This window comes from Aulonocara sp. 'chitande type north' Nkhata Bay, linkage group LG7, assembly GCF_057382095.1.
Source record: "Aulonocara sp. 'chitande type north' Nkhata Bay isolate Kocher_YH1m ecotype deep benthic linkage group LG7, A_spYH_male_GT1.1, whole genome shotgun sequence".
In the NCBI taxonomy this organism is placed as follows: domain Eukaryota; kingdom Metazoa; phylum Chordata; class Actinopteri; order Cichliformes; family Cichlidae; genus Aulonocara; species Aulonocara sp. 'chitande type north' Nkhata Bay.
The window spans coordinates 8,784,160-8,798,927 of NC_141350.1; the positions used below are offsets into that span (position 1 = coordinate 8,784,160).

Consider the following 14,768-nt stretch of genomic DNA (forward strand, 5'->3'; position numbering starts at 1 on the left):
TGAATTTTGTGACACGGTGCCTTTTCCTGCTGGGTGCAGGCATCAGAAGGGATGTGGTCAGCAACAGTTCAGGTAGGCGGTGGCATTAAAACGATGCTAAGTTAATACTAACTGCACCAACAAGATATACTCCACACCATTGCACAACCAGCACCCTGATCCATTGATGCAAGGCAGGGTAGATCTATGCTTTCATGTTGTTGATAGCTAATTCTGACCCTAACATCAGAATGTCACAGCAGAAATTGAGAATAAACAATTTTCTTTTCTGTTGTTCAGTTTTGGTGAGATTCCTTTGTCTTAATTAACACGAGTGACACCTGGTGTGATCTCCTGCTGCTGTAGCCCATTTGCTTGAGGTAGGATGTGTGTTCAGAGATGCTCTTCTGCATACCTTGGTTGTCATAAGTGTCATTCTGATGCTCAGTTTGAACTTCAGCAGATCATCTTGATCATGTCTGCGTGCCTGATTTGCTGCCATGTGATTAGCCGATTACATATTCCTATTAACACACAGTTGAACAGGTGTACCTAACAAAGTGGCCAGTGAGTATACCATACACCGCCTCTGTGTGAGGATTATGCTACCCCCCGCTTTCATCCTTCGTCATTCAGATCTGCAGACTAATAAAGGTGCTTTTCAGCCTGTCGCGGTTGATTTCCATCACCGCAGGAAATGCCTTGGTGCAAGGGTAATTTCTCAATGTCACGCAGACACCGACTCCGCCAGACGCTGATACATCTACCTGATACATCTACCAGATGACTGAGACAAAACCATATTTTGTCTCAGTCATCTGCTCTTTCTGATGGAGTAACTGACAGATGCATTGTGATAGTCTTGGGTTTTAATGATAAGCTAAAAACACACAGAATTTCATTTCATTTTTATGTCCAAACATAGAAAATATGTCAAGCTGAAGGAAAAAAAAACACATAGAAAAATACTTTAAGGTGTGTTTTGGTGGTAAGCAGAGAGTTGCTGAGATTAGAGCTGATTTGAGTTTAACTTTTTTGTTTGGTGTCAATATAAGAGCATATTTGTGTTCAGTACATTACCAGATCCCTTTAATAGGAAAGTTTTGCCCCATGGTATAGTCTCCAGGATCTTATTTTAAAACCCCTTCTAAATGAACACACGTGAGCAATCCAAAGATCCGGAGTTTGAACCTGCTGTGGCTTTTTTTCTGCGTGGAGTTTATCTTCTGCCTGCTTATCTGTTAAGGTTATTGGTGACTCTGAACTGGCTGTTAATGTGAGTGTGAATGGTTGGCTGTCTCTCTGTGCTAGCCCTGCAAGAGACTGGTGGCCTGTCTGGGGTGTATCCAACCACTCGCCCTATCACAGCCTGGAAAGGCTCCAGCCACTCCCACCCAATGCTGAATAAGATAAGCGATGGTGACCACTGAGCAATAGCCACATTAAACAATCAAATATTGTTAAAAAAAAACAAGCTTTAATATCTTTGCAAGTATTACTATATACAATGAAAGGTCTCTGAAAATGTTCTTCTTATTGATGCTGTTACGTCTTTGCTGCACAACAGTGAGTAGATTAAGTAGACATTGCAAAGACACTTTCCTCCAATAGGAAAAAAAATTAGATAGAAAATTATCTAATCTACTCAGAAATGACATGTCATTTAACCCGGACTGCTTTAAAAGGGAAAGAACACACATAAAATATTATTTTGATAACTCTACATGTGAATGATTATTGACAGCATGAACACACTGACATTTTTTCCAATACATTAGCGAATAACTACACCAATTATTCAGATGGTTGATAAGTCAAGGCTGCAAAAATGGCAGACATTAGCTGGTTTTAGAGCATTTTCTCATGTTTTTATGTCCCGTTAACAATAAAAAAAATCTTCACAAGAAAAAATGCAAAATAGTCAATCATATGAAAAATGAGCAACACAGTCTCCAAGTGACGCGGCGAATTTATAATTTGTGCATCCAAATGTTAAAAAGTCAACACGTACAGATAAATAATCGCATAAAAAGAAAAATCTGGAATAAGTCAGTTAACCGGCTAACGTCCCATCATTTGATTAAAGATGCTGTTAAGGCTCTTTGACATTTTCAGTGCTTGGTGCAAGAGACAGGATTAATTTTTTTATTGATAAACGATTTATTTAATACGCCGCTTGACATCAGTAATGATGCAACCTTCCTGAAACTGCCAGGTAACGGAATAGTTCACCATTTTAAAGAATTACTGTGATTCACTTTCCAGCACCGAACGGGTCGACATGACTGATGCAGCTTCATGAGCAAGTCAGTGTAATTTAGAATACGTCAAGCCAATTTATCACTGTGTTTGGTCAACATCTGTCTTCTTCAATCTGCTGTACAGCTGAGAGAATCAGATAATAATAACATAAAAAATATTAAAAGAATACAAGTAAGAAAACAAATGTCAGGTTTAAAAGCTCCAAAATAAATAGTTTTTCTGGGAGTTTTAAAAATAATCCAGATGTGAAAAGCAATTTTTTCCTGTTATTTAGGAGCAAATACAGTAAAGGTCTGATATCCAGATGTTGGTTCTGCACCTCAGAGAAACTCGGATCATCTGCTTAGCAGACCTCGGAGATCTAGTGGAAAGAGATATGGGGCCACTATCCCGTGTAATGACTTAAAAAAAAAAACAATATCAAATCTTAAACTGATTGGGAGTTGATGTAGGAGACTGTGGACCCGAGCAGCTGCGGTCGACAAAGACAGACAGACTGACACCTGAATGAAAAAATACTATTACAATAGTCAAGCTGAGACGAAATGAAAGCATCTCTAACCTTTTCAAAGTCTCTAAAGGAAGAGAAATGGCTTCAACTTCACAAGTATCAAAGCTGAACTAAGTTAGCTTTGACAGCAATATTTGTTCATAAAAAGTGAGCGTTGTCAAAAGATCACTCCCAGGTTCTTGGTATCCCAGAAGTCTGGAACAATATACCTTCAGTTTTCTCACTCTATCCATTTTCCCTGTTTTCCTGGGCCTGTAACCTATCCTAGCTGTCACAGGGTGAGAAGCAGGGTACACCTCGCACAGGTCACCAGTCTGTTCACACTCATATTCACACCTACTGCACGGTCACTTTTATAATCACCAATTAACCTTTGGGAGGAAGTCAGAATTCACAAAGACATGGAAGGACCCCAGGTGGGGTTTCAACCCAGTACCTTCTTGCTGTGAGGCAACAGTGCTAACCACCATGTCTTTTCCTTTCGTTTTGTCTTTTCGTTTCTCCCAATGTCTTCGGTAAGGAAATAAGGAAAAATCAAGGATAAACAGCTGGCCTAACTACAGATCCACCTACTGCACATCCAAAGCTCAATAATTCTGCTTGTTTTAACCTTTATACAGCCTTAAATGTGAAGTGAGATGTCCATATTATGGAGATCCTCTCTTTTTAAGAGCCAAGAATGGAGCAGAATCTGTTTGAAACTGAGCGTTTGGAGCTGTGTGAAGCCGGAGCTTCTGGATCATAGGGATAATGTATAAATGCACAGCCCTCATTATTTGAAGCTTTCTCCACTGCAACAGTATATATGTGACAGGAAATAAGGAAAAGCTTAGAAAGTCCACCTTAAATTTGGTTTGTCTGTAGCAGAGTGAGCAGTGAGTCTCACACCTGTCTCTCTCGCTGTCTCACTGCTGATTGCAGCTAGACTGAAATGTGGAGCAGAGCATCCTTCTGCCCTGAGAGAGATTTACACTGAGACATGACATCCAAGTCTCCTAGTCCCCCCAGCCTGCAGTTCCCTTCAGAGTAAAACCTGTCTGCTCAAACAACAGGTAAATTACTCCGAGGTAACCAGGTGTGAGCTCTGGGTAGCCATGCTGCAAAAGTAATTGATTGATGAAGTAAGAGTCGGCGACGAGCACACACCTGCAGCGGTGCAGAGCAGAAAAGGATCAAACTGGAGACCTCTGACACTGTGACTAGTAAAACGGCTCCACATGCAAAGCGGTGTGTCATATCTGACATAAATATTATTTATGAACAGCTCGTGTAGATATTGCTGCTTGTTACCATGGTGAGTCTGTGTTGCCAAGTACTGATGTGTTGTCGTGAGAGCATACGCTCCTGTCAGAGTGTTGCCATGTTGTGTCGCTGCATCTGTAGCCCAGGCTTTGTAGTGTAAATAAGGGTGTGTGTGTGTGTGTGTGTGTGTGTGTGTGTGTGTGTGTGTGTGTGTGTGTGTGTGTGTGTGTGTGTGTGTGTGTGTGTGTGTGTGTGTGTGTGTGTGTGTGCTCGATGATACTTCTTCTATAGACCTGCTGTCACACTTCACATCTGTCAACCGGGAAGAAGAAGACGGAAGGAGGAGAGTGAATGAAAGAGAAGACCAAAGTGTTAGACAGAGCCTGAAGAAGAGACGAGAGGAGTGGAGAATAATGAAGGGAAAAAGGAGCGGATTAAAAAAGACAGGGAGGGAGTAATGGGGACAGAGATCAGCTATAGTGGAACAAAGAGCGACGAGGTAAATTGGAACAAGAATCAGGAGAAAGGATGGACGGATGGACGGATGGACGGATGGATGGATGGATGGATGGATGTGTAACTGAGACAGTCTGTTGTGGTGCTCTGCTTGCTCTCTGCTAGAAACGACTGTGGGTAAACGGGTTCAGGGTTTTGAGGACAGTGCATTGTCTCTGTATTTTTTGATTACACTGTAACAAGATTGTGTCTTCTGACCTCACCTTCTAAGAGATGTAGTTTTTTTTTTTTAGCATACAGAATTTTGAATATTATATTAATATATACCTACCAAAGGATGTAGCAGGGTTAAACAGATAAGCAGAAAGCACCACGTGCTAATTCAGTTGAAAAGATGTGCAGCATAATAAGGTGAGAATGGACCTACATTTAGTGTGCTATCACTTCTGTACATGCACGTATAAACCTCCTCGTTTAGCCCACTAGAGGATTATCGTGAAAGAGTGTCACAGCTATTCACCTTTTCAGGGACTATTTTTAGTTACAGTTATATTTGGTGTTAATTCAGTCTATGTAACAAATTCACTCAGCTCAGAAACGAATATGAGGTCTGTGAGACAAACAGCTACGCTTTTGTACAGCACAACTGTGGATTTTAAATTAAACAATCAAGACGTGGCTGAAGTACAGATGTTCAGCTCTTCAGCTTTTTTAAAAGAAATATTAAATTAACTGTTTAGTATTTCTGTTTTTTCCCCACATTTATATTGACGCACTCCTGTTTTCAGATGCTTAAAGTTATTTGGACAAACTGTCATAATTTTACACATAAGGATTGTTTTTAATACTTTGCCTGCAAAAGATTTTCATCTAAGACAAATGAAGTCTACCGAATGCTGTTTCATTTCCTCTGAGATGCTCGGCCTTTACTACAGCTTTGTCTTCGATAACAATAAAAGCACGCTCTGCTGTGTTAACATCAGGTGACTGACTTGGCCGGTTTCTTTGTCTTGGGATTCCGTTTTGCAGCGTTTGGCTGAATCTTAGCAGATGATACGGTGCCGTGCACTTCACTTTCATCCTGTTACTTCTGTCAGCAGCCGCATCGTCGATAAACACAAGTGAAACGCTTGCACCTGCATCCATACGTGCCCGTGCCATGACATTGCCTCCAACATGTTTGACCATTAATGTGATAATGTGTTTCTTTCCTTCTCCATACTTTTCTCTTCTCCATCATTCTGGTCGAAATTATGCCTGGTTTCATCTGTCCAAAGACTTTTTAAAATGGCACGCTGACCTCGTCTTGACTTGATTGGATGTTGTAAAGGGTTTTTCTTAGCTGGGGAAAACAGTCTGTCACCCTGTACTTTGTCTCTGTGGTCCCTCGGGCCGTTTGGTGTTGCTGAGCTCGTTGGTGTGTTCGCTCTTTTTAAGAATATACCAAATCGTTGATTCCAACACTCCTAAAGTTTTTGCTGTATCTCTGCTTTGTTTTCGTTTCCAGCCTAATGATGGCCTCCTTCAGTCACACCAACATCTCTTTGGACGTCATACTGTGTAATACAGTCCAGATGTTCTCTGCTTAATTTTAATGAAGAAACTGGCCTCACCTGGCCATGAGACTGCTTGTCAGCCAATTGCCTAATTACTTTTTTTTTTTCCTCTGTAAAAGGGGGCCGTGTATAAAAATTATTTAAATTCCAAAACGGTTAATGCAGTGCTTTTGTAAAAACCCCTTGAATTAAAGCTGAAAGTCTGCACTTTAATCACATCTTGATAGCTTTATTTAAAATCCACTGTGCTGGTGTGTAGAAGCAAAATTTACAGTCCAAATACTTATGAGCCTGACTATATGCACACAGAGACTCAGAGATGATTCTGTGGAACTATGCACATCCAGCTTTACTAGTCTGGGTTTGCTGCTCAGTCCTATTATCATATAAATGTTCTTTGCATTATAACCACAAATTTATTAAAATTACTGTGGAGGATAATGAGTATAAGAACTCTGGAGAAAATAATGACATCCCATGCTCTGTGTCTATAGATTACAGTATTAACTATTAATAAGAGAGACTCGCTTGGCACCCCCACTCCACACACACCTCCTTGCTCCCACACATTCTCACGCAGAGACCGTATCATTTGCCTGCCTTTCCCCAACCTTTATTATGTTAATCAGTCTATCGATAGTCTATTTTTAGCCCTGAATCTCCACCACTCTGCTTCTCCCTCTTGGTGACTTCCTGTCTAATTATATAAATATGCGAATGAACACAGTTCACATTCTCAAACACACTTGCAAGCTGCTGTGGATGCACTGCGAGGTTAACCAATCAGCCTTTTACCCCCCTCTCTCTGTCTCCTTCTCTGTTGCTGCCTCTCTCTGTGTTTCTCTGCTTGCCACTCTTCCCTCCACTCTATAATTTAGCAAAGGTCTTTGTCCTCTTATCATCTCACACCCAGCTGAGTTATTTCAGTATATCATCTATTTTAGCTTTTGCTCTAAATGGACTTTCCTTGTTATGTTTCTACATTGTCTCTCTCTGTTCTCTCCCCCACACACATCCACAGAAAATATTCTGTAGTTCTTCGCTGTCAGGGTTTGAGGCAGACAGTGTCTTTCCCTCCCAGAGAGGCAGCTCCAAGGTTTTCTGTTTTATTGTGGATTTAAGTCATTTGAGCCATAAATCTCAGTGGTGCTCGTATTCCTGCAGCGTCACCTCTGAGAGGGTTGGGTACACTGGCTGATTGTGATGCAAAGACCATTTTTGGCTCACAGCCGATTTTAACCTTTTATTAGCAAAAGCATGAAACCCAATCAATAGTCAACCGCAGCAGTGTTTTTGGCTGTGTGAGAGCATCACTGCCTCCACTTTGTGGAGTCTGCTGCTATTTTTTGTTTTAATTTGAGCACCTGTGCAGTTGCATCATTTATTAACTCTTTCCCCCATAAAGATGACATTTGATGACCCCTCTGCACTCTTAATGACAACGTTTGACACCCGTGTGTGGATATCAGTAAAGATGTAGTTTGATGATCATTAGAATAGTTTCCGGGATTTTCCAAGGGTAGCTGCACAGGCAGAGACAGCCCTTACTAACTGGAAATATGATAGAAAAGGTTTCAAGCGGTAAATATTTAAAGCATTGTTTAGGTCTTTGTGTCTTCACATGAAAAAATATGAAGAGAAAATTGCCAAAACCAAACTGAAGGAATTTCAGGGAAAGAAAAGAGACTGGTTGCTTTTCTTTACATGCTCCTTAGGTTGCCATGTCCTGGATGAATGAGAACCTACACAGACAGTTACGGATTAAATTGTTTCTGCCTTCACTTTTAAAGTTTTCCCAGATACGAAAACTAAAGTTGGTAAGGTTAAGTAAAGATGAAGACAGGTGAAATATGGTAACAGAGGCAGAAGGAACAATGCCTGGATTTTTCTGGAAACGATGTTCTTTGTAATAAAAACTTCATAGGTATTTACTGGGAGGAAGGAGGAAGAGCACAGGAAAATAGGTAATGCACTCTGAGCAGAAATGTGTAAGGAGAAACGAGAAACGAGGAAAAGTATCTCAAACCCAGATACTCGATCAATATTTCCAGCTCAGATCCAACAAGACGTACTCCCTCCCTCTCTCCCACTCTGCCTCTCTCAGCTCAGTTGGTGTGTCCACTGAAGGAAGCTGTGGGAGAAGGCTATCAGCAGGTCATCAGTATGCCAGCAGGCTCTGCCTACTCTGGTGTGGGCAGCAGAATAATTTCAATCTGATCTTACAGATCAATAGCTGTACTCCGTGGAAGGCGGCCAGCACCACCTGGCCAGCTGGGGATATTTAGCGTCGCACTGCACATGCCGTGGTGGTCCTCCTTCTTCTTTTTCTTCTTCTTCTTTGCAATTGTTCTTTTAAAGCGTGTCTTTGCACCCAAACGTACTGCAGCTATTTGACTGTTTAAACTCGGCTCCACGAAAAAATATAAACACTCTGGTGTATGCATGGTTGCACATCATTTTGACATCAGTCCATGGCTACATGCCTCAACAGCTGAAGGTACCTGTAGTGGAAGAGGTTTATCTTCAGGGGACATGAGATGGTAGAAAAAGCGATAGAGTGTATGTGGAGAGGATTGCGGTAGATAAATACACATGATTTTCGCTCAGGAGACTGGGATTTGTGTCCTCAATCAAGCCAAGAATCACTATTGAGTCATTATTTTGTAGACCTCTTGCACGTCTTCTTTTCAGTTTGCTTTAGTATAGCAAAATATTTTTTTAAAGGAGTAACCACATTAACACTAAAGACAGCCTCTCTGGTAACCTGTGTCTGTGTGCCTATGGCATTGTTGACATTGGTATTAATATCATCTGCATTATTCCTTTAAGTGTAACTACTGAGTGTAGTTCAAGTGGCATTGAAGACCATTTTCGCAGGAGCATGTGAGGCTGCGTTAGGGGGTGTTTGTGTTTTTGAAATTGTATCTAACATGGTCACCTGACACTATGACGCAATCTTGTAAAATAAGCCTCCAAAATACGTCATGTTTGTGGAGATTATGATGATAAATGTTTGCACAGACTGAGTCAGAGGAGTGATGAGTCAGCCAATGGAGGTGGGGAAGATTTATATTATACCATATGAAAAAATGCAATCCAGTATGAAAACATAAAAACTACAGCCTGAAAGAAATTCCCATCAATACTTCTGAAGTTGGTGGACTATATATAATATAATAGCCGAGGCAGATTTTGCCTTTCCCAAATGCAGAAATACAGAAGCAAATATGCACATTTGCCAAGAATGAGCATATTTGGACCTCTGCTTTTATTTCTTTTTTCTTCTATGTAAGTGTAGCTTAACTGTTTTGAAGATAACAAGGATTATATATACATGTATATTATTTACAGTTTTCCTCTTAAGTACAACCACAAAATTGGACATGTGCTCAGTTTTATTGTTACTGCTAGCAGAATGGTGCTAGTTCATTAATATTTATGAGCAGACATGATCAATTTTTCAGGGGAAAAAAGCTTAAATTGTGTATTGTTTAAAAGCAAAGCCTCTGCCAAAGTTTACATTTCTGTTCAAGCTTAATTATGCAGAAAAACTCAATTTTTGTAAGTTAAATAAACAAATTAACTGAATGTTTATTTTATGGATCTTAGAGCTCTTTATAAGTCTTAGTGCCATTCACATCATTGTCAACTAATTCAATATTGATCTGAGTCCATCAAGTGATGGGAAGGGTGATACATATTCACAGCGACGCACACTGCACTCTCGTTCCAGTGGGGTTGTGGACTCACGGTGTCCGACTGAGCTGTGATCAGCTTGGAAATGGGATTATTATGGGCACACTGGGCACTTTGCTAACAATCACAGTCAAAAACGCAAGTACACAGTATAATCACACATTTAGATGCACACAGAGAGAGAAAAGTACAAAAAAGACACCACAGTTTGTGCGCAGTGTGGCCATGTTTTAAAGTTTAATAGATGTCTGCCGATGTCTGATATTCTTGGTGTTGCTTCCTCACTCATTAGGTGTTGCCAGGCTGCCATCTTTGCTCCCAGGTAGTGAAGTAAATACAGCTGAGAATGTTCAGTGGATGCAGTACACGAATAAAGCAGTGACAGATGATCAATAGACATCTAATGATTTGGGGGAGAGTTAGAGGATGCTGCAGCCACCCCTCTCTCTCTGCATGCACGAGTGTGTCGTGTATGAGCCCACAGCACCTCATCCACCTGCTGTTTTAATCTCCCACAGCTCACACTTCTGCTGTGATGCCTGTAAGCATTTTATACCCTCTGTTTATACCTGAGAACATGTACCCAATTTTAGCTTTCCAAAAACGTGCTTTTCAGACCTGTACACTTGGACGTGGCACAAATCGTACACTTTCTGGTAACCCACGCAGCCAGATCAATCCGACTTAGCTGTTACACTGTGGACCCGAGTCCTGGGAACAGCTCAGAGCGGTCTCCCTGTCCGCTCCATACCAATGATTGTTTTCAGGCGTGATCGATAGAGAGCAGGCATCAACGGCAGCATACTTTACTGAGCCCGAACTGTAAGTCCACTTGGCAGAGACACAAACACAGCACCTCATTAAACTCAAAACTCCCATTGCTGCCATCACAGAGCCGAGCCTCGACGCCACTGCGCTGATGGAGATCTCCAGAGCACTGATGCAGGAAGGCTCTAATTGCTGCATGGTAATGTGGTGCGTCTGCATTCCTGCTGTTTCTACAATAATCCAATCGGCGCTGTATTGTGTGCTGTGTAAGGAGGTTTGAGTTATGCTTCCTAAAACTGCCATATTGATTCACTCATTACTAAAGAAGCATTGGATTGGCTCGTAGGAACTGAATAATGGTGGTTTGCTGTTGGTGTTTTGCTCTCCCTGCTCTTCTCTCGCTGTCTCTCACTGTCACTCACACACACAATTGTGTGAATGGATTTGGCTATCACAAGTGATGACTCCTCAGTCACCCACTTCTGTTCCATTTCCCTTCCCCTCCCACTTCCTCTCGTACACTTTGTAGCCTCAAATCTGCCGTCTTTTCCCATCCAGCCCTTTTTCTGAGCGCTTTCTCTGCCTTCCTGCCTTTTCTTCTCAAGTGCCCCATTTGGTTCTAATGACCTCTCCCCTCCTCTCCCCTCCTCTTCCTCCTCGCCCTCTCTCTCTCTGTCTCTGCAGGTACCACCAGGCAACCTAAGGAGGGGGAGGTGCCAGGGGTGGACTACAACTTTGTGAGTGTGGAGCGTTTTATGGAATTGGAGCAAAGTGGAGCCCTGCTAGAGAGTGGAACCTATGAAGGTGAGCTCTGGGAATGCTGCTGTGCACAAAATAGGCTTCATCTGCATTACAAGTACAGGTGCACGGGGAGGAAAAATGGGAACGTATGTTTCGGTAGTACCAGTTTTCTATTTTTAAAATGTTTATGTATATACATACACTGCGCAACAACATGTGTATATTTATTTGATTAATTCGATGCGTCAGGTGATGCTCAAATAAACAAAATGAGTCTTGTGCACTGATTTTATTCAGTATCATAGTTTCCTCCTGTGGTTGTTCAACAGTTTGTGTGTATGTGTGTGCGTGAGCTGGACGAAAGCCATTTCCAAGTCATGTCAAGTCTGTGCATCTCTGCTTTGCTACACTGTCAGGGATATGTCTACAGATGGGGGATTTGCTGGTTCATTTGCCCAGAAGCAGTTTTATTTTTCTCCTCTGTGTGCAACTGAACACACGCACACAAATTATGTGTGTGTGTGCGAATGTAGGGGATATGGGCGCATGTATGGTTATGTGTGTTCCTGTCTGCATGTTCATGTCACAAGTGTGTGTCTGCAGCGTACATTTCCCTTGACACCGAGCTTAGTTATACCCACTGGGGGGGAACTGTCTCTTTCTGGGCTGCACTAGAGGTGCTGCAACTCATTTTGTAATGCATAATAAAATAAGAGAGTGGAGACGGAAGAATCAGAGACCGGATGTATGCCGGGTGATATATGGGTGTAATTTGATTATGGAATAATTTATAATTTCATTAACTCAAATTACTGTTTTTCACAATGTGAAAAAAAGCCTAAATTGCATAACTGAGAGATGGGCTTCATTTCTGTCTTATAAATTAAAGCAAGGATAGCAGTGAGTCTGGGAGTCTTGACAGCAGCATACGCTTTCACTGTTTCCTTGGAGATGCACTCACCTGTGACGTTTGTTAGCGTTACACACTGAAATGGTCTGGTTTTCCAAAGCACATCTCTGAACTGACCACCATGCAGTTTAAGGTTACTAAAGCATGATAAAGTCTTCTAACACCTGAGATAAAAGAATGCAGTAGACTGTGAGATTTAGATTCAGATAGCTCCTGTCCCAGTTTCTAACCACAGCTAAAAAGCAGCACTGGCTGCTTCACTTTCCAGGGTTACCGCATGTGACATGGTCCCCTTTACAAAGTCAAAGCTTGCTAAATGTTGAGAACAATTCAAAAACCCCATTGCATATATTTTGTCAAATTATTTTGTTGTCGTTGTTGTTGTGTAGCTGCTCCGATTGTTTTTCCTTTCATTGTTTACACTATGTAAAAGGACAGCCTTCATAATTCTGTGCTTTTCATGTGCAATTGTCTTCTCTTTGTGTAGAGAGAGAAACGAAGACTTTAAAAAAAGCAGACAACAAAAACAAACTCAGTGCCTTTAAGAGAAAAAAAATTAAATGCAGGCAGTGAGGGAGACTAAAATCAGACGCGGAGTCTGGACACTGTATTCCATGTGGGTGTACATGTGAATGCAAGAATTGGTGCACATAGGAGCTTACGTATGTGATCATGTGAGATGAGTCACAGCTGAAGGTGGATGTTGAACTGTACAAAAACCAGGATGCCTTCAGGCGTCTCAAGCATTCAAGATCAAGGGAAGAGTTTATTTTTAAAACTAACGTGAGGCATGAGGAGGAACTCTGGCCTAAACTTACCCCAGAAAGCCTTAAGTTCTTTGAAGGATCTCTTCTTTAACCTTTCACAGGTGGGTGCTTGCTGCCTATGGGGCTTTATACTTGTGTCTTTGTCTACATGTGCCAGCGGGCGCAGATTTATATTTTTCACAGATTGTGGAGGAAGTGGTGGCTGTAATGCCTGTGCTCCTCCTGCTGGTCGTGTTGTCCTTTATTGCTGCCTCCTTCTCCCGTTCTTTGGTTTATGCTCGGTAGACTGGCGCTCATCTGTGATTAGTTTTTATGTAGTTAGCCATGTCAGTCCAAACAGTCAGCTGACTGTCTGGGCAGATGGAGGCAAACTAGATCCACAAAAGTCATAAAAAGCCATGCAGAATAAATTTGCTCAGCTTATAAATCAAAGTTTATTCTTTCACGTTGCCTAATTCTGACTTTTTACCATAAAATATACTTGCAGTGTCGTATTATTATAAAATAAAAGCTCCAGTTCTTTAGAGCTGTTCTTTAGTTGCTTTTCCTTTATGTAATTTTAATCATTTAGAGGTTTAATTAGAGAAAGTACAAGATTTCTTTTATCATATAAAAGGACATGATCTATCCCAGAGGACTTACTTATATTTGGAATTCTACATTTGAGGAGAAACTAAAATCTCCCCCCGATTCATTAAGTGCCGGCCTGCTGCTGCAGATGCCGGTGACTATTATTGAAACCCAGCCCAACTTTAACTAATCTGTTATTCCTCCCACTTACACTCTGATAATGATTCTCCAAACATACTTCCACATTTCTGTCCAACATTACAGTTGTAGCTCAGGAAGAATCAGCTTAATTAGTGAGAACAAACAGCTGGTTTGGGCTTTAGGAGCCAGCAAACTAGTGAGTCAAGTAATCTAGTACAGAAGCAATGCAGACGTGTAATTTAACCCTAAGATGCTGTGCCTGAAAATGGATCTTTCTTTTGAAACCAAATCCAGGTTTCTCCTTGCAGAAGAATATCTGTGTCTAGGTTTCTCTGCTTTTATTCAATGAAAGGTAATTAAATGCTTCTGCTAACTTGCTGCTGCTGTTCTGTTTAAATCTTTCATAGGGGTTGTGTGTTGAGGTTACACAGAGTAACAAAGAAAGTAAAAAAAGAAAAAAGGCTGGGACAGACTAGGAAGTCTAAGCGCTGGAAATAAACTCATCAGCCACTTTCAAGTGCTCGTTAAGACAGATATCTAATCAGACAACACGGCAACAACTGAATGCATTTAGGCTTGCAGAGGTGGTTTGCTGAGTGTGGCATGGTTGTTGGTGCCAGATGGGCACCAACCCACATCTCCAGGGCTTAACCAAAAGAGTCTAAAAACAAAATAAACCTTTTCTTGATTTCTGCTGAAATTTTAAACGGCAAGGTCAGAAATGAGCACTGTTTAAACACCACCGCCTACCCGAGTATTGTTGCTGATCATGTGCACCCATCTATGACCACAGTGTGCTAGTCTTCAAGCTGGATAACACACCTGATCACAAAGCTCATCTCATCTCGTCTTGAACACGACATAGAGTACTGTACTCTCATGGCCTCCACACTCACCTGATCTCAGACAAATCTGCAGCAGCTGTCGACGCCATCACGTCAATGTGGACCAAAATCTACTTTGAATCTGTGCGACAAAGAATTAGGCCAGTTCTGAATGGAAAAGGAGGTGCACGCTGTGAAAGATTGTGTAGTCAGGTCACAAAACAAAGTGACAGTTCAGGATGAACCTCTCTCGCAGTTTTTCTCCTGTATAAAATGTGACGTTTTAGAAGTCTGTAGGGCGTTTCCTCTGCCTTTGAGCGATGAAAAAGGGTGCGACAATGATTG

General features: G+C 41.4%; 1 protein-coding gene across 2 annotated transcripts in view; it reads left to right on the plus strand.

The window, feature by feature from the left end:
- Positions 1–14,768, plus strand: part of LOC147324513 (membrane-associated guanylate kinase, WW and PDZ domain-containing protein 2-like) — an 89,488-nt gene that overhangs the window by 34,664 nt on the left and 40,056 nt on the right. For both annotated transcript variants that reach the window (XM_086298359.1, XM_086298360.1), the window contains exon 3: positions 11,155–11,274. In XM_086298359.1, coding sequence (XP_086154485.1) covers positions 11,155–11,274 — 120 coding nt within the window. The remainder of the gene's footprint in view (positions 1–11,154; positions 11,275–14,768) is intronic.